The sequence below is a fragment of the Lepeophtheirus salmonis genome, chromosome 12, assembly GCF_016086655.4.
Source record: "Lepeophtheirus salmonis chromosome 12, UVic_Lsal_1.4, whole genome shotgun sequence".
Classification (NCBI taxonomy): domain Eukaryota; kingdom Metazoa; phylum Arthropoda; class Copepoda; order Siphonostomatoida; family Caligidae; genus Lepeophtheirus; species Lepeophtheirus salmonis.
The window spans coordinates 9,493,943-9,518,671 of record NC_052142.2 but is presented as its reverse complement, the minus strand read 5'-3'; the positions used below and the strand labels follow the sequence as shown (position 1 = coordinate 9,518,671).

The 24,729-nt window shown below is 30.7% G+C and overlaps 1 protein-coding gene and 1 long non-coding RNA gene across 9 annotated transcripts in view; one reads left to right on the top strand and one right to left on the bottom strand.

Moving 5' to 3' along the window:
- LOC121126754 (pro-neuregulin-2, membrane-bound isoform) overlaps positions 1-24,729 on the top strand; it is a 63,598-nt gene that overhangs the window by 6,849 nt on the left and 32,020 nt on the right. For 2 of the 8 annotated variants that reach the window (XM_071892012.1, XM_071892011.1), the window contains exon 2: positions 7,569-12,191. The exons of the other annotated variants lie outside the window; for them this stretch is intronic. In XM_071892012.1, coding sequence (XP_071748113.1) covers positions 12,041-12,191 — 151 coding nt within the window. In that variant the 5' untranslated portion in view covers positions 7,569-12,040. The remainder of the gene's footprint in view (positions 1-7,568; positions 12,192-24,729) is intronic. 8 annotated transcript variants of the gene reach the window in all.
- LOC139906721 (uncharacterized) lies at positions 1,345-4,959 on the bottom strand. Its single transcript, XR_011782526.1, has 3 exons — positions 2,311-4,959; positions 2,121-2,260; positions 1,345-2,058 (listed from the first exon to the last, which is right to left on the bottom strand). It is a non-coding gene; the product is annotated as an uncharacterized lncRNA (long non-coding RNA).

The window sequence follows — 24,729 nt, the reverse complement described above, 5'->3', positions numbered from 1 at the left end:
CTGTTCCTATCATAATGTATTGATAGATTTGGCTATTACAAATCACAGAACACTTTTCTTTTCATACTGAAGGATCGCGGTTTAATTTTATTTCAATTTGGAACATGAGGTTTTCTTGTATTTAGCTAAGAACAAGAGTAAAATATCAATCCTCTTCCTCTATTGAGATTCTGTGTTTCTTCTACATGCATAGTCGTATCATATATGAGTCCATAAAATGGCAAAATTCTTTTTAGCTGATACCTTTCACCAATATAATACATGTATTCGAGGCATAAAGAATATATAAAATATAAAGAAGTTTTATGAGGAGACAAAGAAATTGAATAATCCATTATGACTAATGATATTATAATGGATGGTGGATAATTAAGTGATTAGCACTTATTCTATTGTAACTGATGTAATATTTGTTTATTTTTATATTATCTTATTATATATTATAATGGTGATAGGTATTTTATCAGATGAAAAGAATTGGGTTGATTGCATAAGTTTGCCCATACGTCATACTTTCTCCTTCTATCTCGAAATAAGTACAAATTTGAAATTCAATTATTGCAACCTATAGATAATAAGGAAATAACTTTGCCAAGCGAAGAATATATGATTGCCATTGTAATAGGAGAAGAGGAGATACTTTTTCAAAAAATTTGGGCAATTGGCACTTTGGAGGATCATGAATGTAGGTGGAAGGTATCATTATTTGGAGAAGGTTATGAGTTTCTCTCTTATGGAGTATAAAGGGGGAGGGGAAAGAGGGACTCGGAGTCCATCCATAGACTGAACAAACAGGCCGGAGGATATCACATCGTAGAAATAATCGTAGTACATAACATAATGAGATGTGATCTCCTCCAGTCTCATCATCAATCCACAGATAGACTCCTAGTCCTTCTCCTTCGACTCCAATAATATAATTTTCGCGTTGGTACATTTAACAAAGTTGTTTCGTTATTATTAAAAGGTTTTGATAATTGAATTGAGCTTTCCGCTGTCTCTGTCTCCAATTTTGAGATAGAAAGAGAAAGTATGTCGTACGGCCTAACTTATAAATATAGTTGATAATATTGTAGAGAAAAACGCGTGCAAGGAGGAGGGGGGAAAAAGACATATGGTATCATTGTTTAAAATACTGATGTGATTATCATCTGCCTGCTTTATTATGATTTTTGAGGGTATAACGAATGTATTTATTAGAAAAATGTTTAATGAAGATATACTACGTATAATTGACTTCGACGTTTTTTATCCGTTACAGTAGATTTGAAAACGTCACACTCCATGAAATTGTAATTCATTATGAACCTTATTCTCAGAATAATAGCTAATGAAACGACAAAGTAGAGTATTTGAAATATATTTGAAACTCAAAGTTTAAAAAAGAAGGCTTTAATTAAATATAATCTACATACTAAAAAATAAACCATTAAACATTTAAGTTAAATATACATAATTAGACAATTAAAATCATATAACTATTAATAATAATAAATTATAAATACAGAATATTGAAATAATAGATTGATCCAGATAATTTTTTCTTGTTCTAACATCGGAATTCAGTTAAATATGTCATAACTTTAGGTTGCAATACACAAGCGAGACGTGGAGTTTAATCAAAAAGATAATCAGCCCTCTTCTTCATGTGGAAGTTGCTATATACAATTGTGCACAGGATAGATATATCTCTACCGATGAGATCTAACTAATTATTAATAATAAAGTAAATGTCAAAATCATAAAATTAGACAATAAATATATTAATAAAAAAATGTTAGAAATAAATTCATCGTAAAGATTTAGAGCAAAAGCTAATTATGTACTAATGTCCGGCGATATTACTCCCTATTAAGAGCATCAAAAAAAGATTTTCCCCCGTTATTTAGGTATGCTTATGTAACAACATCCTATTATCATGAAGGATATACACAAATGTTAATTATAATGCAACACCCAATGTAACTACCCTCGTTGTTGTGACCATTTAAACAGTTGTTTTGTCTTTTATGAGTTTTCTGAACACCACTTCTTGGAGCCCATCAACCATAGCTAACCCTTAAGTGATAAAAAAGTAATATTGATTGACTATGTAATATTGGAAAACCTAATTATCATACCCAAGTCTTAAAGCGAAGTAAGTAGTCTCAGACAAACTAGTTGCAACCCATCCAAAGCTACTACCCCCGTTGTTGTGACCATTTAAGCAGTTGTTTTTGCCCTTTACTGAGTTGTGTATCATAATTCTTGATATGTTTAGCTAAAATAGAATCATATTTTATGCTTAGATTTAAAAAATTGAATACTTACTGTGAGATAGTACAAAATTCAGAGTTCCTTTTCGATATGCGTAAATACTTTTTACTGATAACTTGATCGTCATTTGGTGTGGATGACTCAAAACATTTTTATATGTATTTCTATAAATGACATCAGTAACAACATCCTCCATTAATTTAATGATGGTTTCTCGGTAAGGGATATGTTTACCCTTGTATTTCTCCATAAATTTTTTGAACGTAGATGATTAGCAATGGGTTATATTACATGCAATAATCATCGTTGTGAGATCAGAGTTAAAGTCTGACTTGATGTATTCATCGTGTTAAATTGATTTTATAGATGAATATCGATACCCTTATTTTTGATGAGGATAATGAGTGGCGTGTAATTCTAGACAGGGTACTAAAGGCACATTTATATCGACAAATCCGACAAACATCTGTTTCTCATCCGGCAAGTATTTTCCAAATTCCTAGGCCTCCATTTTCAGAAATCCAGACAGAAGGCGACGTTATTTTTAGCATTTTATTCAGTTCTCTATCGACTATCCCCATGTAATATTATTATATTAATATTGAATAATAAAGGCGGGAATGATAACGTTCATGATTGATAGAAGAAGATGTATATTATTTAATCAATGATGCCATAAGTATTTCTTCTCTTCTCCTCGCACGCTTTTATATTCTTACCAAAATTATCACCCTTACTTATACATTGTACCCAAACAATTTTTCTATTTTTCCTTTTTTTTAGCATTGCCATTTTTTCCTAAAATCCGAGAAAGGCATTAGCAGATTTCTGCTGTTTTACATTAAGTATTTCCATTATGTATAATCCTGCTGATTGATTATGTCATAATCTTTTCTTTCCTCTTCAAGTTTTTTATACGCTGAGCATGGTTTTTTTCTTTTAACACCTTTTCCTCCGCATCCTCTTCAGAAACTCCTGATATTCGATAAGTATTTTTTAAGTCTGGCCTGTAGATTCTTAAAAAAGGGAACTATTATCCAAAATAGAATCCAGATCTTTTGAAAACTGCAATACTGTGGCACATGTACCTATAACATTATTACATGATGATAATTTAACAATCCTGTTAAATTTTTTTATCGTTTGCATGGCAGAAACATCAAAAGAGCAAACAAGTCTGATTTTCATGGTCCTATGAAACACCTCTTCTTCAAGAATCTATTTGGGCATTTTGTAAATTCGTGTTTCAAAAGGCTACATAATTCAATTTCAACTATTTAATGATTCTGTGCCAAAACTGGTAGTCTTAACTCTTGACAAAAAAAGGGAAACGAAAGCAAGATGTATTAATGCTTAATGCAGTCCCCCTCTCCATGAAACTTTTTCCTCTGAGGATGGATAGATTTCCACCAAAGTAAAAAGTCAACTACTCTAGAATGAAGCTCAGCTTTGTTCGGTTTTCTTATTTGGCTAAATTTTCCTCTTACAATCCCCTAGATACTGGAATTCGAGCATCTCTTGTTGAGGATAAAGTATCTCCGGTCTCTTCTTTTTCATAATTCATAAAGAAATTTTCGTCTTTAATGAATGAAGATCAATCTAAGCAAATGAAAAACCCTTTTATATTTATAATTTGTCCCTCCATTAACTCAAATATTTTTATAATTGTAGTTTATGTATAATATTAATGCTCGGATAATACCTAATACTTTACTTAATTATAATTACATATACGATATCAAGTCTTTTATTTTATTCAATTAGAATTATAGTTTCTCGAAGAGGATGTATGACTTGACATATACCAATCCAGCATACATATTTTTTCACTTACCAATAAATGTAACATTTTCATGTCTCTTTTTTTTTTTAAATTAATTGATAAGAAAAATCTATTATATGAAAATAAGGATATCTCAGATACAATAAAAACAATACAAAATATAATTTTGAAAATAGTACATACCTATATTAAATATACATATATACTTATATTTCATAATTCAAGGTAAAAAATTTCTTTTATTACATTTTATTTTATTCAACATCACTACAATCTCTTTTTATGGTCTAGGAATAATCAGCTAGTATATGCACATGCCATCTTCCCTCAAAGTGTTTTTCAATTATCGTTAAATCATGATAAAATCTTTCCTCTTATTCAAGACTTACATCACCAAGAGTATCCGAAACCTTGCAAGATGGCTATGAAAGAAATTTATTTTTATACACGTTTTAGATCCCGTGACTTTATAGTCCTTCATCATTCTATTCACCTACTCTTTGTAGCGTGTGGCTTTGTGGTTCCCTAGAAAGTTATCCACCACATTTTTGAAATATACCCAAGCATTCCTTTCCGTATTGGTCATTTTACTAGCAAACTCTTCATTCCTCATGAGTTTTCGTATTTTTGGTCCGCCAAACACACCAATGTTTATTTTCTCAGTTGAAAGTTTAGGAAATTTCGATGCAATGTATTTGAAGCATTCCCCATCATAGGATAGATCTTTGATAAATTGTTTAATGAGTTTTAGTTTTATGTGGAGAGGGGTGAAAATAATTTTATTCTTGAAAGAATTTATTCAAGAAGGAAACACACCATTTTGAGATCAACACAGATTATCGACTAATTATTTTTACATATTTAATTAGTTCAAGTACTTTCTGTATGTCCCCATACACTTCAAAAAGAATAACAGAATGTTCAATTGGAATTGTAGCAAATTATTTCCAATGTGTAGAAGGACACATTTTAAAATATTTTTCGAGCTTTCGATAAATTACTTGTATTCATTGGTTCGATAGACTATAAATCATCATTCATTTAACAAGCCAAGACGGTTGGGGAAGTGAAAAGGGATTGGCAACCCTTTCCATTATGTAATCACTAGTGATGAAAATTTGGTTTATTTTTTTGGAGTAGGTAATCTGAAGAGTTTTTTTTTTATCCTGAGCTGTTGCCATTATTATATAACCCCTGAGTAGATAACATCCTTTTGGACTAAATTTAATTTAATTTTAGAAGCTGCTTTAACATTAGTGTGTGCTTATTAAAGACCTGAGGATTTCTGGTGGAGTTATAATTGTAAGTCCTTGTAAGACTCAGAGTAGAATTGAGGATCAACATCGGACTAATTCTTGCCAATGTCCCTAGTATATATTGTCTCTCATGGCAGCTGATTGCAGCAGATCAAATGAAACGTCATTACAGCTACGCTGCTCTCCTCCACTACGTTATTCAAATTATTAGGGTTAGCATGTTGATTTTCAGTTTCCCTCTTTTTTTAAGCATACCTAAAATATACGCGATTTCTATCAATAACAATAACGATCCCTCTATCACTTATCACTTGTATCAAATACTTCATCAGCTTTCTAACCCTCTTTATCATAACCGAGTGAATCTTTATTAATAAACAGGTGTTGTAAATGTCATGACGTCATTAACATGAGTGGCGTCACTATTACATTATATAAACATTCATATAATATGATATACATAAGTCTAACTATACATATAAGCTATGATATTCATTGTCACTACGCATTACAATAAATTAGAAGATGACTTCCTACCTTTATACTATCAACACGTCAATCATTTTGTCTTGAAGTTTAATTCGTTCAAAAGGGTTTTTAAGATCATTTTCACATTTTTATTAAGTTAAAAAGTGTTATGAGTTCTGAAACAGCATTCGAAATCAGGCATCTTCATTCCACCAATAAATGGATCAAGCGAAAGCTAAGATAATTATCTTATCTTCTTAATAAGGGTGTTTCCAACTCTCTAATTGAGCTGAACATTTTTGCTCATCTGTCACTCAACCTTTGACAATGGTGAAAATGAAATGGAGAATAATAATACTGATGGAAAATATCTGGATATAAATAGAAATGGCGTCGACCTGTAATAGGGATACCTTCACATACAACAAGTTGGGTAATAGGGTAAGAGCCGATCCCACGATGGGAGAACAAGGTTCCAAAGAACAGCAAAATAAAAATAACAAACTTAGAGTCAAAAATACTAACTCCATAAAAAATAATAATCAGAAAGTGCAACTCTCTGCATATGAAAAACTAAAAATCAAGCCCCTCAAAGTAAGAAACGAGAGAGGGAGGGTCATTCTAACGAAACTCCTCCATCCAAAAGGCCTCAAAGCTCAAAGAAGGAGTCTGCTGAGCAAAAAAATGTTTCCACAATCAAAACCTAAGCGTAAATTTCTATATGCAGAAATTGCCAAGGATGCCACAGAAATCCCCATTGTGTGCAAAAATGATGATCATATCTCCTTTGTTGAATGGAACAAAGTAATAAAAATACTTGACACATACTATATACGTATCTTATGGAGGCGGAGAAAATGATAGAGGAAAAAAAATGCCAAGAAAAAGCTTACCGGCTTCATCAGACGGGTCACAGAAAACCTTTGGGATGAGATACTTGCTCAGATTAATTGTATATCAATGTAACTCCCTTCGTATTAGAGGTAAGCTCGAACTGACCAAATCTGAAATAACACAGTTAGGAAAAGTCCTACCCCTTGATGTGGACCAAGCAGAATTTGACGATCTGCAAACTATTGACTTCACCCTAAAAGGGGCTTGCCCAGCTAAGGTGTGCTTTCAGGGCCCTCGGAACGCACCAGTAACTCAAGAAAGTGAGGAAACTTTGGAAAAGGTGATAGACAAAGACGAAAATTGTAAACCTTGTGTTGATTAGACTTATCAATCATACACAACTACCATTGTTTATGATTGTGCAGGTAGTTCCACGGAGGAAATTATAAATGTACAAAAATATTAAACAAATTATTAATAATAACCATAAAAGTGAGTAGGACTTAATATCAACTTCTTCTGTAGTAGCATATATCCCCCTTTGTGTGGTCGTGTTCTTTGCCCTATGTATGTATAGTTTTGTAATGTATACATATCTGTATTATTTTATAATGCATGTATGTACTATGGTAAACTGAAATAAGTTCATGACTAACTATCAATAAATTATAAGGGTCTAAAGAAGAGTGTCATATTTCTACCTAAAAAAGGAAATATATTGAGTTCAGAACAAGGTACAGAATCAATTATAACAATTTTCAATCATAAAATAATTCTAATAATCCATTTTTGAATTAATCTGTGCATCGACACAAACTAAATATGGATTTCCATTCAATGGGAACAAGTCTGTTGACATTGACTCAAATATAAGAGTTAATACTTGATCGGGTACCATGCTCTCTTTACATTAGGTTGATTGCATGGGTAGCATTTCTCAATCATTATTTCAATTTTGTTATTTATTCCAGGCCAAGATATTGTTTCTGTGACTCTTCTTTTTGTTTTGGAGATCCCTCCATGAGGAGAATGAGTAAATCTGTGACAGGCATTAAGGATTACAATTCATTTACCTTTCAATAATAAACCATCATCAACTGATAAGTTTTTTCATTATTTTTAAATAATTTAAGAAATCTATTTGCTTCTGTCTTCTTTTCACTTCCACCATTTTTGACAAACTTAACTAAAACTTTGTAATATTCATCAGCCTTGGCAATATTTTGAATTTCTTCAATTATTGGATAAACGAAACCAATATTGTGAATTTTTTCCTTTTACGAACAGTATTTTTATCTATGCTAATCTTATTATATCTGTTATATTATTTTTCAATATATCTTCTTCAGGGTTTGCTACGGAGGCACATTACAATGTATTTGTTACTTTATCTTGATTATAATCTGTAAAAAGTTTATATTACTATTTAAAAATCAAGTAAAATGAAGGACCTTACTAAGGATCAAATATCTTTTTATTTTTTATTCAAGTGTTTATATCCTAGTTGAAGTTATAGAATAGACCTTAAATTTCTATTTAAAAAAAATTGACATTAAAAAAGGTTTGATTTTGATTGATTTTTGGTCAATTTAGTTTTTTAATATTTATTAAGAAATTTAATAAAATACGATAGTTAGGTTATGTGAATATATAACATTAATATTCCAGAGAAAAATTAAATATGCTTATTTATCAATTTATTGATACTTATTTTTTATTTTTTTTTCCTTTATTCGCCGTCCATTAATATGTTAATACATACATAAACCGGCAGCTACACGTAAATACTGATACAGGAAAAAAACGTTATGGGTTAAATTTTTAGATCTAGTGTTGAATTTACATCAAAATTCTAGGTTTTGTATTTTTAAAAGTAAAATCGGGATAAAAAAAGAATAAAATTCATATCACCATGTAAAATTAAAATTTCAGCGAAACATAAAAAAAAACATGCAATAAAAAACATGAAATAGACTAAACGTGTTTGTTAATTATTTTTTAAAATTTTACTTATAATCTTATGGGTTTGCAAAGAGAGAGTTGGGAAAATTTTTATTTCTCTCCCAGTCATCGTCCAGGAATTGTCGAGTCCCAGAGAAGGTATCTTCAGTGATAAAGCTGCATATCTTGCTGCAGCTGCCAGTAAATTACTCCTCATTTCGTAGGGTTTTAGCAGCTCGTACGTTGTCATCTTCTGTGTAATAAGAGCCTTTGTATTGAGAATGGCAAAGTCTATTGCTTTAGCGCTGCGTCCTCAAAGTCCAAAAAGGATTATACCCATCCAAGCATTGGACGCACATTTTCAGAGGTTTTTCAGATTATATATTATAAAACGTTTTAAAATAAAGGGAGCAGAGATCTGGAGTTGGGCCGTAAACTTCCTTCAGCAATTGTTTTTTGCTAAGTACCAAACTATCCTTTGTTTTCCATTTTGACGGAGACTAAGTAAGGCTTGGTATTTTTTTTTTGCATATCCTATCAACTTCAAAACCTTAGTAGGGCCTGGACTTTTTTAGATGCCACAACTTCGACAACTTATGTTCTTTCAGAGATCTTAATAGAGGGTATCTGAATCTACCATCAGGAAAAGGTACAGGTTGTTGATAATCGTGTAACTTAAAAACTTTTTCCCTGATGGCAATAACTTCTAGATCTTTTGGGTTATGTAGATTTCGGAAGACAAACTTTTTCCAAAGATTTTTTTAAATCACATCAATTTTTGTATCGCTCTCATAAACTAGAATGGACTTCCAAAGAATGCTTTGACCTGCAATCCAAACATGGGATATCCTGGAAGTGGTATCTTTCAGGATATGTCCTACACAAACATGATCCACTAATAAATTTCAATATGAGTCACAGTTTGGCGCCGTTCAATGTCTGGGCTTCTTGTTAGTTCTGTTAAAATTGTAATATAAATATTAGGAATGATAATGGAAAGTCTTGTAATGCAACCTCCAAGTTGGCTTTTCGGTTTTTTAATCACAGGAATGTAACTTTTATGCAATAGAATAATGAACCATTTTTCTTCTTCAATAATTGCTCTCTAACCTACAAAAGTGCAAGATGTGGATTTATCTTGAACCCAAGGTACTACGAATTTGCTGTACAGATCTATTCGTTTCTGAAATTGAGGTTTCTCTATTTACATAATCTTGGAGGAACAATTGAGCAAATGTCCTTCCAGTTTTTTTCATCTTCGCTGTCTCTATTCCAAACGAAAACGATACCCAAGATCTCAATTTTATTTTTTACACATAAGGCAACTCTTCGACCTTGAGAAGGGTTCCACAGTCCAATGGGTAAGATGGCAGTATTTTTTCTGTTGATAGAAAGACACGAAACCTTCTGAAATCTTTCGATAAAATTAAATAAGACTTAAATTCCACAAGTTGTGGCTCAAAATTACCATCTATTGTTAAAGTAACATCGCCATTGTAGGAAACTATCACGTGATTCCCTGCTGGCTTTAAACTAAATACAACAAAAAAAATTAAAACACCTTCGACCAGGTCCTCGACTGCAGCAACGAAAAGCAGTCGAGCTAAAGGACAGCTCTGCCTTCAGATTCTTCTTAGCGAAATTAGTTCACTTTCCACTCCATTAATTGTTATAGTTGATGTTCTATTATATAATAATTCTAGTACTGGATTAAAAACTTCCTTTGTAGTAAGGTTATTAGAAATACAAGGTTACACCATCATATAATCAGGCTTACTAGAATTTTTTAATTTGATATATTGTACCGACTGCTAGGCAAAATAGGCAGATTTTGACAAAAAAACGTAACTACACATAGTTTATGACGTCACTATTGTCAGAATTTTCAATTTAATATATTTTACCGACTGCTGGCAAAAAAACAACAGATTTTGAGAAAACACACAGCCACTAATACACTATGACTTAAATATTAATAAGCATTGTGGAAGTCAAAAATCAATCGCAAACGTGTTATGGCATAACCTTGTATTTCTATTAACCTTGCTGGGTAGGAGCTTTTTAACAGCTTTTAATATTTGTTCGTGTGTAATAAAATCGAACCTTTTTGAGTAGTCGATAGCAATTACAGTTCTAAATTTTTGCCCATCTGCAAACGAGTCAATACAAACACGAATATTTCGAGAGACATCATATATTTACCTCTTCTTTAAAAAAATCTTTTTGTTGAACCCCGATCCTTTTATTGATAATTTCCCCCACTTTTTCATCTATAACCCCGGACAGAGTTCTGCATGAATCATTGAGCACCGTAATGGGTCTACAGTGGCTAAAATTGGAACCGTCTCCCTTCTTCAGAATTATAGCTATTCTTCCCTTTGTCAGTGAGCTTGTCATCTAGCCTTTATTTTTCATCGTTTTACCAATTCACAAAAGAAAAGGAACAACCTCACTCGGAAACATGGAGTAAACATTCCCCATAATTCCATCCGGACCTGGAGCTTTACTATCTTCATATTTTTGAATAATATGTCGAGTGATGATATTCTCCCTAGTAAGCACTTTTTGTTCATGATTCAGCGCTCTTTTTCGCTTTTTTGGGAAAATAAGTCTTCCAGAACAAACTATAGCCTGGAATCCAGAATGAAAGTATTTTAAAATATCTTCAGCTTTTAGTTAGCATTTTTCGATCAGAAACTATTTTTTTGACATTAAACTGTGACCTTTTTTTCATTTTAGACAGATAATTTAATCTTCTCAACAAGTTGTTTTCTACAATGTCTTTGACCTTGATTTCCACTTACACAACCTCTGCCACTCTAAAAGAATTATTTGAGTCTGCCATAATCGAATGGGCAAATAGTGAACTGTTATCAAGAATGTTTTCTATTTGAACTTGGTTATTCTTGGAATTCCTTCGTTTTTCGAATAAAACTTGTGATGTCATTGTCCGGATTATTTTTGTAAGATCATCGACTGACGCTTCTTAAGAGTAGATGGAGGAATATCCCTTTCTCAAATTACTTCTCATTCTCTTCCTGAATCCATGATCCTCTATAATCCATCTTATAATCCTAAAAAGAACGTTTGGAGGCTGATATGTAAATTTAATTTATATCATTCTATGATCAGAAGAGGGTTCTGATCGATAAAGTGCGTCCTTAGCTAGGTGGAGAAGTTGCAGAGAGATAAGAGCTATATCAATTTTCGAGCTTTCTTCTCCTCCTGAAAAATAGTAGCTCCCGGGTAAAAAATATTTTAATTATATCAGTCATTTCAGTTTGTGAATCGTCTCCTTTAAGATACAACTGTTAGGGTAAGTATTAGGATCTTTGTCAACGATCAATATAAGAGGTATATAACTATCCACATGGTCATCAATGACTTCTTACTGGAAGGCAATATGTCTTTCATTGGGTCCTACGTATTACTTAAATAAAATGCCACATCAACGTTGTAAATACGAATTTTGTGCCACTCACTAAAAAAATAATATTCTTTGATGCAAGATGTTACTTTAACATTTCTTTTATTTACTAAAGTTATGAATCCCCTTCTTAAACAATTATCTGTAAAAAAGTGGAAGAAATTCATCGGTAGGCACCAAGGACAATCCTTTCTTCATGAGGAGGACACAGAAGATTTTATATCCTGTAAGTAGATTATATCAGCATTAAATGATAAAATCTGTTTCATTAATGCAAGTCTTTCTCTCCTGTCCCTTCCTCCTCTGACGTTCAGGGAGATTATTTATTTAATGTATTAGTTCATTTTTATTTATAAATCATCCTATGCTTTGGGCTGCTTTGATGGAGTTTTATTTTTGTTCGGCAAATATTCAGAATCTGTTTGATTTCTTTTCACTGAAGATTGTGAGCGAGTTCGATGTTCTAAAATAGCATGCACTTGCAAGTCCATGTTTGATATATTTGTATTGTTGTGACCATTTTTCTTAGAAATATCTTACAATTCAATATAAATTGAGTTACTCAAAGGGGAAAAATTTTCTTACGATTTTTGAACGACAGAATCCTTTTTGCCTAGTTCCAGGTTATTTATAGAAACATGCTCGGTTTGAACAGATTTTTCAGTCTGTACAATTACAATTCCTACTAGATCCTCCTTCCAAAGAGGGAGGTTGAGTCCCCTCTGAGAGTCGTTCCTCTTTTGATTTTGCTTCTGATGTTAATTGCTCCTTATTTTCGATACTAGCACCTTTTTTTTCTCCGGCAGTTACTTCCTCAATTAGAGGACTCTTTTTATCAACTTACGGTGTTTAGGGTTAAGCCAATCAGCGATTGTCATTTTAAGAGCCTGTTGATACTCGTAAATTTGTAATCTTTTTTCAGTACAATATTGTTTCATATACTCAAAAGTGAAGTATTTATACACTAAAGTTTGACTCCTGAAAACTTGGTTTTTATTAGGTATCTTTGAATGGGTGCAATCTGTGGTATGGTTGTGGGATCAGCAATTAACTCCACAATATATCGCTGTCACGGCAAAGTTTCTTATAACTTCCATATTTTTCTTCAGCCATAGTATCTGAAGGGTTCTTCTTTTGGTAATGGTCAACGATCTCAACAAATTTCTTCATCCACTCAACCATTTTTTCCTCATTGACCTTCTTGTAAGTATTGATCAATATCACAGCTATTGTTTTTCTTTTTATCCACGTAGATTTTATCAATTCCTTTAGGCTTGAAGATAACTGTCTCAGATGCACCATTTACATTCTTCACTTTTACTTTTTGTTTTCTTTAAGATCATGGATCCTTCTTCTGACATCAACAGGGAATCTATTATAGATTCCGGCTTGACTTTTGGCAAAACTCAGATTAGCTCCTGCTAGTTCGTGTTCAATAGCAAGATCATACCCATCAATATGCTTAATATTATCCGCTTTATAGGGTAACCTTTCTTCATTTTCCATTAAGAGAACAAACGTTTCCCATTTAAAACTATTTCCCAAGTTCAGTCGAAGTGCAGTATCCGTGTGAAAGGATTTTTTTTTAGAACATTTGCATATCCTTCGCCATTTTTTGTTTTTATTTTGAAATCATCCGGGGGTGTTACGAAGAGAGGAATGAGAGAAGAAGAAAAAAAAAAAAGGGAACAATCCCAATGGATTATTTAAATCTACGAAAGCGGAACCCCAGTAGATAAAAGTCCAAAATAACGCCGATAATGGGGTCTCCTGGCACTTTGAACACTTTTAAGATGTATACAAAGGTCTAAACACACCTTGAAACTACAAAAATCGAAATTATTGATGCACCAAAAAAAAAAAAAAAAAAAAAAAGACGTCTGCACGCTGTTCATAAACATACGTCACCTCCAACAATTTTTAATATGAAGCATTTATAAACTTGTTTTAAGCCCCTTATATCTTAAATATTTTTTCATATTATTATATATTATTTCTTAAAAACTCATGACGAGTTCAATTTTTTCCACAAAATAATATGGAAATTTGTATTCAATGCAACCTAATGAGCTTATTTTATAAAAATTCCTTTATAAACTAAATTGACCAAAAATCATAACGGCAGTTGGAACAGATCTTTTTGGGTAGTCCTTCATCACTCTGCTAGCTTCATTGAATTCAGAAATATTCAGCATTCTTAAAGGAAGAAATTAACTATTTAGCGCGTGTGCTGATGCAACATAAATATCATACGGATATCTACTCACACTTACAAAAGGGTTGTTTCAGTTTGACATATTCTTGTTGAATAGTATATCTAATAGGGGTTTGGTTGGTATTTTTCATTTATGCAACAAAGAACATTTAAGGGTTAAAAGTCTAATATTAATAAGTAATAGCTGATAGGTCAGGTGTGATGTATTTTTACTTGGATATATTTATATCGTGGCATATTAGTTTTAGTTACAACTTGTAAATATAGTAATTTTATTCATCTATCGTTTAATCCGTACCCTTTTTACCTTTTTAGTGTGCAAAGGGATCTCAGCAATAATAATATACATTTCATTAGTTCAGTCCTCCATCTTTTGATTTATTTTCGTCCTCAAAGATGTTTCTTCCCCTCTCCAATTTGTAAATCAACTCATAATATTTCCTCTAAGTTCCTTAAATTAAAATATAGTTTAGACAAATTCAATTTTCAAATTATAAATTCATCTCTATGATTAGCGCACGTCCCCACGAAGAATACAAAATTGGTAAATTATTAATATTTTGAATTTAATTAGTTAGAACCTCATTTATCTTTATATATATATATATATATTTTTTTTTTTTTTTTTTTTGGGGGGCAAAGGAACTGATCGTGATATAATTTGTTGGAAGACAACTTCTTATAACCCATTTTCTTAAATGATGGTTTCGAGAAGTTTCCAAAGTGATGGGTGCTGGCACTGAAAAGCCAAATACCAAGAGTTTACAGAGTCATTTGTTCTAGGCAAAGCTTCTTCTGTACGTATATTCATATTTAATCAAGCTAGTGGATTCTGTGGCTCTCTCTAGTTCTTCCCATATATCGACCGATATAATTGTTATATTCAAGATATTTCCTGTTTTAGTCTGAAAAATGAGGGAAAAAATTATATAAGCCCATATAACTTATTCATCTCTCATAGTAATAAAATATTATTGTTTTATTATTGAAAATATTCAATCTCTTGCTTAAAAAATTAGATATATTAAAAAAATATGCATCTCTAAGGATTTATGTTCCATTTTATATTTTGTGCGTGATGTTTTTGGGTATTTTTTGTAGGATGTATAAGCGAACAAGCAACATAATCCTTTTATTTCTTATGATAATTATGTCTAACAATGCCATCCTCACCTGTAATAAATAATGATATGAAATAATTCTGTGCTTCCTACAAATAAAATTAAATAATTTTATTTGAAATATATTTGAAATATTCAAATTCCCTACTCTCCATGAATAGATTTCTTAACTGCTTCAACCTGTGAACCACTTCTCAAGCAAGGAGTCGACTATACTCTTCTATGAGGCTTGGTAGTTTTTTTATGATTAATTTTAATCTCATTGTACCTTGAAAAAAACGGAAAGCTCAATTTGAGCATCTCTTATGATGAATGATGAAGTTAGAAGTACCTTCCCATGAATCCCACTGCTTGTCTTTTGTCCTAACTCTTTCTAAACATATAAGTCTACTTCTTTTATTGTCTTAATGATTAAAGAATTATCTTCAGCCTTAGCAATAGTCAAATTAAAAGTTCATTAAAATTTCAAATTTGTCGTAGTTAGATTGCCTCTATTGTTTAATGTGTTTTAGATCTATGGTTATTACTTCATGTAGTAGTAGTACCTAAAAAACAAATCTTTATTGTATATTTCACATCCATTTCAACCCTAGAACCCCATTGTTATATATGGATTTATATGATACCCCCAAAGGAAGGAGTTGATCGACTCTTGTATATATCTTGTATTCCCTGTAAATATCGGAACTCAACACTTCTTTTGAAGTATAAAATATCTCCGACTTGTATCTCTTAATTATTATAGAACACGAAAGTTTTTCCGTTCTCAATTAATGAAGATCAATCTTAAAAAATGGAAAGTAAATCTAAATAAAGAAGTTATCTCTTCATTTACCCAAATGTTTTTGTGTGTTATATTGAATATACTTTAATTTAGTGCATAAAATTTTAATTTTTCCAAGATGAGTATTTGTTAGTGGTTCACTTTTGAAGAATTTATTATTAAGGATGCCTCATCCTCCCTTGTATATATATATGAAATATATTTACTGGAATATGTACCATTAACATCAGGAATTTTAAACTTATATTAATTGATTAAGAACCTAAATGTGGATAACTATACATGTTAAGCATGAATGAGTCCATCTTTTTCCTATTTTAACACAAAAAATCGTTATTATCGCCACTACTTAAACTAAAGACACTGCACACAATGAAGTTGGGTTGATATTTCTTTCATTTCAAATAAACTTTGATAATTTATTGTGACAGTAATTTCAACATTCACTTCCTCGTTGATTTATTTTTTACATTATATTTAGAATGTATGATAATTTTCCACAAATATCTCATTCTGAAGCTTAATACAAGCTTCATCTTCCACCCAGTCTACTTTTATTTTTGTATGCACACAATTTATCTGTAATCATTCAAATAGATTGTCTATTTTGGTAGTCATTTTGTTCTTTAACTTATTTCTATCTGATATTTTTTATAAGATGACTGGAGCGTATTCTGTTTTCTCTGAAGCTTCACAGTAGGAATATAAGTCAATTCATTTTCTATTGTCAAAATATCATAAAAACTGCATGATTTTAGTTTTTGTTTCTACTTATTCTAGATAGGTAACGTTAAGTTTTCAGAAGGTTTTTATGTTTTGTTTTGTCCTCAGAGCCTTGTTATAAGGAGATAGTGATTTGAAGAATTTTTATGCAACACCTTCAACTCATTCTTTTGAATATAGTTGGTAAAGCGAAAAGAAAGTGCAGTCTACCTTGTTTTAGACTTTAAAAATTTACGGAAAAGAGAGGTAATTTGGGGTGTTTTAATTCGAGTTTTAAGAGCATCAGAAGATGTAAGGATACACAACCTCAAGGTGTGCTACATTTATCTTACTTCTCGATCGCCCATTTTTTGTTTTAATCTCTCCAGGGTTCCTTTTTATCTTTAGGTGAGCAAATAATTATCCAATATTCTGGATATATATTCTTCCGATATAGCTGAAAAAGAAAACCAAATCGGAGTTTGGAACATAAGTATAAAATATTCTAGATCTTCCTTCTAGAGAGTAAACGACCACCATAACAATATAATCCGAGTACATCAGGGTTGGACTTAAAATTTCTTTAACGATCACTATATCTCCTCTTGATGGCAATGTTGTTTTACAAAGGTTTTATAAGATTTAGGAAATATATTTTCAACAATGGATACTTTGTCAATGCGAGTTTTAACAAAGACAAGATAATCTAGAATGGACAACGTGTTCTAGTATTGGGAAGTTTTTATGCACTAAACGGAGTGGTAACGGAATTTACATTATACTATCTTCGGCCAAAAAGGTCTGCTGAAATTGTAATATTTATTAAATAGCAACTGCAATTATTTGAACCAAATCATGTCTTATTTACTGTGACTAGTGAATAGCAAGAGATAGTTTGTCTCTCTTATTTAAAAGAATGCTCGGAAAATACTCCTCCAACAAGTGCTCTCTCTTTAACAACTTCCAATTCAACCCAGGAATTTACATCCGTCTTCATGAATGACTTGACCTAAGTTCCATCTCAGGGCAGTTGTTTGCTCCAGCCCGGTACAAAGACAGTCTCTCCATATATCTTGTATGGCAAATAAGAGAGCTCCGAATTTGCCCAACCAATCTCATCCAACGACTTTAGTAAGGTTCAGACTCATATTTACTTCTTGCAAATATACATATTATATTTTGACTCTTGAAGTAAGAATAATTCATCATCCTTCCCACTAGGAATTAGATAGGGCCGATTCCAGAAAAGATTTGAGAAGGTAGCACGAGTTCCCGTTCCAATTATTTCTACCACAGGTGGTTTTCCTTCTAAGGAGATTTAGTTAGGGGTTGAGGAGATACTTGTTCCCATATCCCATACTATTCCAGCATAACGACGGTACACTCCTCTGATTTAATCAATAACTTATAAATAATAACTAATAATTAAAAACTTATTATTTATTACAATATAAAGGAAGAATGAAGATCCACTGCTGATTTACTTGTTTAAATGAAGTAACCGAATTCAATTTTTTATAAAGTATTTAATGTGATGATGACTAAACATCAAATTGCGTGGCGTTATATTCAAAAAAATCATGCAAAATATACGTTATCAAAAACTTAACACTTTTAACAATATTATTATTTTACCAGAATAAAAATAAATTTTCTGCTTAAGTATAATTTTTTATCCATAAAATTATCATAGTAATTACTTATTCAATAAAAACAGCTAGAAAAGAAATATGAAGTTTTCTTGTTTTTCTCTTTAAAATTCTAGGATCTTTCGTTGCTGCCTCTAATTATATGAACATGTTTAAGATTATAATTTTCAATTACGCTATTAATATATCGACCATACATAGAATATTCAATTTTTTGTAGTATTTTTAACAAATTCTTCATCTTATTTTTTTGTAGCAACGTTTACAATTTGTTTATACAATATATTCCTCTCCCAAAATTGTAAAATTTGACTTCCATTCGGATGTGGGTAGGTTCTTAACATTTTGACTAAAGTTGTAAATTTTTTAATATTTGCGGAAGTTTTTATTTTTAACACAAATAAAACGTAGAATAAATTAAAATATCACTAAGAAGACATCAAATAATGGTCCGTTTTGTAGGTAAAGTACTTTGAAATACAGTTAATAATTCCCTTCATGATGTAAAAAAGGATATAATATTGTATTTACAAAAAAAGTAGATAAAATATATTAATGCTTACAAATAAAGTTGACATAGGGCAAAATAATAAGAAAAATTAATTAATGTCGAAAAAAAAGGAAGAAATTTAGCAAATTTTTATTATGATGGGAACAAAATAGGAGAGAAGGAAAACAAGTAAAAGTAAAATACATTGATTTTTTAGCCTCACTCTATTATACAAGCTTTTCAACAAAATTTTAACTTGTACACGATATCTTTTTATTTATATGATATGTACAAGTTGACATTTTATACAAGCTGGTCTTATAAATTACAATTCAAATATTAGACCAAATAATAATTCACTTTTAATTATTATAATTTAAGATGATTGAATTTCATTAGAATTGGGCAACTAATTATTTTATGGTGAAAATTATAAATTGATATGGATTTTGTTGTACATTAAATAATCCAAATAAACAATGTTTAATCACTAATAAAATATACATACCATAAATAAGACATATTAATTGGAAAAAATAAAATGAGCGGATCTCTTAATAACTACTTACGAAAGGGGATTATATTATATCCGAATATAAGTGAGCTCGCACATCTAGTGGCGTAGATATTAGGTGATGGTGAGGGGGGATATATATCCCCTTTTAACGTAAGAGTTAAAAAGAATAAAATAATTTTATTTTTATTCATTAAAAATTATTTCTCTGTCTTCCTGAATAAACTAAATTAAATTACTGAAGCAAGTCTTTAAATTCAAATTTCATAATCAAATTCCTAAAATTTTTATTCATCAAAAACAATTATTTTCTGTCGATTACACATAAACTCTCCCCATTTTTGATATTTTATATTTTTAAATGGGAAATTTATAATTGAAAGTTCCTCCGATTTAGTATTTTTGCCCTTCAGAGGGAAAAGTCTGTAAAAAGGTTGTGTGTGTGACGTCACCTGCTCTATTAATATGACTACAAGAGGTTGGTGAATACTACCAAAACTCTCTGAAAAATAATGAATGATTACAATGAATAAAAAAAGCAGAGAAAATAACACATAATCAAATATAATCGTACTTAACCACAGTGAATACGAATCTATAATTAGATTTACAGATTAAATCGGTTTTTTAGAATTTTTTTTTTGATTTTTTTTTTTTTTAGTACATTTACCTTTTTATGGGTTTGAACCAACTTTTGAATGTAAAAAAGGATTAATCCACATAAAAATTATTTTATTCTATGAAATGTTTTTGTTGATTGCAAATAGGTGGTTATGATTTTTAAGACATAAGATATCTAAGGAACAAATTCTCTTTTGTAAATGAAGTCCTCATTATTTACACATTTTTGCAGAAAAATCATTGTAACCCCAAGGCGCTATTCCTTTTCAAACAAATCTTTTAATCATTATGATGATTTGTAAACCTTTATATTGTATTTCCTCTTGATGGAGGATTAAATGTAAGAACATGTGTTTTTTTTTTGTTTTGTTTTTTTTGTTACTGACACAGTTGTTACTTCCTTTTTTTTTTGTGAAATAATAACTGATGTTTTTTTGCTCTTGTAATAAAATGTTCAAATATCTCAAAACCTGGATCGCATTCATTTTTTTGAAGCATTCCCTTTATTACATACTCTAATCGTTATTGGGGATGTTAAAATTGTCTAAATCCTCGTAGGTGTAAATCAAAAAGAAAAATATATGTTGGCAACTTTGATATACTCATAATAAAAAAACTCACTATAAAAACTACAGTGCTCTTTGCTCGCTAATACGTTTGAATTTTCAAAATAGGGCTAAATAATTGATAAAAGCATATAAGGGGATAATAAATGCTGATAAAAATAAATTCATGTCTATTCCACCAAGGATGAAAGAGTATGTACTCCATTAAATGGATATCTTAAAAACCGTTTCTGCCAGTCTGAGATTACATGTGGTCTAGAACTATCTTCGCATGATTTTCATCCATTTTTAATTATTATATTGTGTGTTTTATATTTTTTGTTTGTTTAAATTTGAGATGCTCTCAATTAACTTACAATTGTTATAACGAATACGGATCTAATATCTATTTAATCACCGGTAGGTGATCATTAAATCAAATCAAAAAAATAAAAGCACTATTATTTTGCAGATTATTACCATATACTTATTTTAAAGGTTTGCTCACGATGATTTCGACCTATTTTCTCTTTCCTAATCATCATACGTACACCTATAAATAATTGGCTTCCAAATTAGTGAAAGAGGTAAGTTTTAGTGAAAAAGGATTGCTGTTATTGGGTGGCTTAAGCTGATTGATTTTAGATGGGTGCATGTAGTACATAGCCATGACTACGACAATCCATAGAATACTCAGAGAGAAACTCATGTAATTAACTCGATTGTTACCAGAGGAGGAAGTATCTCCCAAAACTGGGTCGTCAAAACAATAATTCTCTATTAAAATTGATTGCTTCAAAAAATGGAGTTATACAAGTTTAATATGACCATTTACTGACCATAAACTTCTTGAATCAACATTAAAAAGAAAAAAAATTAGCCAAGTCAGATGACCAACAGCATTATTTGTTATAAATTAACGAATTTGTTCAAAACCATCCACCATAGTTAAAGCCAATATATTCCCTGACTACACTTTGCACCAACATTTTTGCCCTCCAGCTAAAACTTACATTTACAATTGTCATAGAACACGAAAATGACCATGAAAACTTCCAACTGCTATAAGTTAGATCTGTATACCTTATTTTTTTAAATCACGTTTTTGGAGTATTATTTTGATTCAGAGTAATATTTCAAAGTGAAATAATAAAAGATTTGCCGCAAAAAATAAAAAATAAACAATTTTTACTTATTTTTTTCAGTTTTCCTTTAAATTTTATTATAGAGTATTAAAATAATAAACAAAACAAAAAGAACTAAGTTACGTGAAAATTTCCAAAAGTAAATGAAATATGTCAATTAGATGAGTTAATCTGTAATAAACAATAATCAAATACATTAGATAAAAATATACTCTAATTGGAATTAATCTACTTGCCTGTAAAATATTAGTTATTTCTTACAATTAGTCTAATAATAGACTTAACTATATTTAATTTCTGATTTTTTTTTCACTTAGCCTAACATTGCTTATTTATTTATTATTATATAAGAAAATTAAAATCAAACTAAAAAAATTAAAATTGAACTTTTTTTAAGGCAAATCTTTTGAAGTATATGGTATATTCTTTATTTTTATCTATAATATAAGCAATTGAAACAAATATGTATAAACACTTGTTAATTATACAAAATATTTTTATTATATACCCTTGGAACATTAAGACGGTACCCCTAAACTTTGATGTAGATGTGAATGGACTCAAGAGCTTCATGGCTTGCGTTTGGGCCTCCATATGAGTTGGAAAAGAAGAATAATGTCTTCTCTGAGAGGGGGATAAATGATGATAAAATGTTTACCGTGCAATTAAAAATCTCCACAGAATGAAATGAAAAGGACTGTGGAAAACTTTATAATTAATAAGACACTTCACGCATTCGCAGACTGCAATCTATATGCTTAAATATTTTGTATCCATCAACCTAGAAAGGTTGATGAATAGGGTAGAGAAGTACATTATAGGTCTTGTTCTTTTTGGAATTTCAAAATTCCGACTATGTCTCTCACAATGAAAATTCTTATATCAGAATGTGAGTCATATAATTTTGCAGGAAAATAAATGCAGTATCTCCCAATGACTTCACGTAATCATAGAAATATTTTAAAAGGGGTTTCAAGAAATTTAGGAGTAAATTAGGAGTTATTGCTGTTGAGGCTGTATGGTATTGATCTATAGCTCACAAAGGTATATCATTAATAACACTCGCTAACTCTATAACCAGTGTTTCTATTTGGTAGATAGTTAATCGATGTCTTTGAACAATAATTCTAAATTGTTTTTTAAATATGCCAACCATCCTTTCTGTGACTCCGTTTTTCCATGGGGCATTTGGTTTTGAGTACTCCCATTGTATTGGTGAGTCTCCGTTAAATGTTTCCTCTTTGACTTTATCGAACTTTATATTAGCCAACAAATCCTTTCGATGATCGTTAGCTTCTTAGGACAATTTATATGGTATTCCACATATTTCCACAAATCGTTTGAATGCTTCAAGGAAGTCTAATTTCGAACAAGATCGTGCAATTTCTATATGTATTGCTCTTGTATGGAAATACGTAAAAAGTATTAACCAAAAATTTTCTTGTCTTTGGATGTATACATTTTTTTCTTAATTCTTTTATTTTTGTTGATTTTTCATCATTTGAGATCATTTGACATTTTTTATTTGTAGGTATCAATTCAAACATCTCACTGACACAATCATGCATAGTAATGAGAGAACCCAAGTAGTCCACTCCAACATTGGACCATGGTTTTGGGAAATTTATTCCTATAGTTGAAAGTGGAGACATTCTAGGTGACTCATATATGAGATATCTATATCTTGGTGTTTTACATGATCTCATAATTGTTTTACGTATGCTAAATTACCTATAACCCAATATTTTTGCTGTAAAATATTAATAGTCTGTTTTTTACTTACATGAAGTCTAGACTGATGCAAGTTTAATATCTTCCTTTTGCAATTATACTTTTTGGTATTATTATTGGATTTTGAACTTTGTGTGATAAGGAAGAAGCCCAATGAAGGCGACTTTTTAAATTATAACTTCCTCTTTATCATTCCAAAAAACTGGTAGATGTTTAAAGGGATGAACCCTTGGGTAATTTGTTTTTACCATCAAGTTTTCCTTTTTTAAGAATAGCTATTTCTTTATTTAAGTGTTTTTCTTGAGTTTTTCATTATGGAGAGATCAGCTCATTCAATTTCTTAACTTGTAATTTATTTTTCCAAGTTTGAATTAGGTTTTTGAACTCTAACCCATTGAGGCTTTTTCATTTTCTCAGCTAACCGCTTAATTCTAATTAATATTTTAATGATTTTATTCCAATAACTTACATTGGCTAATTCAGGCTGTCGACAAAATTGTAAATTGACGTCTTTTATTATTTTAAGACTTGTATTTATCGAATAGATTTGTATCTTCGTGTTCTCAATATTTGAATATTTTCAGCGTTGATTTGATTGAAATATATATCTAGGCCTTTTTTATATTTAGGGTAAGACCTCTGCTGGGTAAATCTGCCGGATTCAGTATCCCTGGACAAAATCAAACTGACGAATCTTGAACATTGTCAAGGATTTGAATTATTCTTCATTCTTCCCAAACTTTACAATTACTTTTTCCTCTTTGACCCCTTTGTAAATTAAGTAAGAAATCTGAAAAATATGTTATATTTTTATTTGTTATTATTCCTTTGTATGTATTTTGCAAATAAAGACCAACTCTTATTGCAAATTGTAAAGCCATTAGTTTTGCTCATGCAATGATCAGTGTATCTTCAATTTGTGCTCCTTTACGTAAGTTTTTAGGCATATTAGATGTTTTTGATAATGCTAGCTAATATGTTAGAGTATTTGTAGCCAATTTAGATGTTATGTAGGCTGCTATTCCCATCCCTTTTTTGCTTGCATCTCCGAATATAGCAATAAACTCAATTGTGAAAATGTGAGTTCTTTGAGTTTAGGTATCTGAACGATCCAGTGATTGAAAAGTTGTACAGCTTTTTTGAGACAGGATCTGGGATGAGTTAGTCTTCTTTATTTTTTATTGTTTTTGTTAAGAGATTTTCATCCCATGATGTTTTATTATGCCATAGCATAGGTAGTGTTTGAT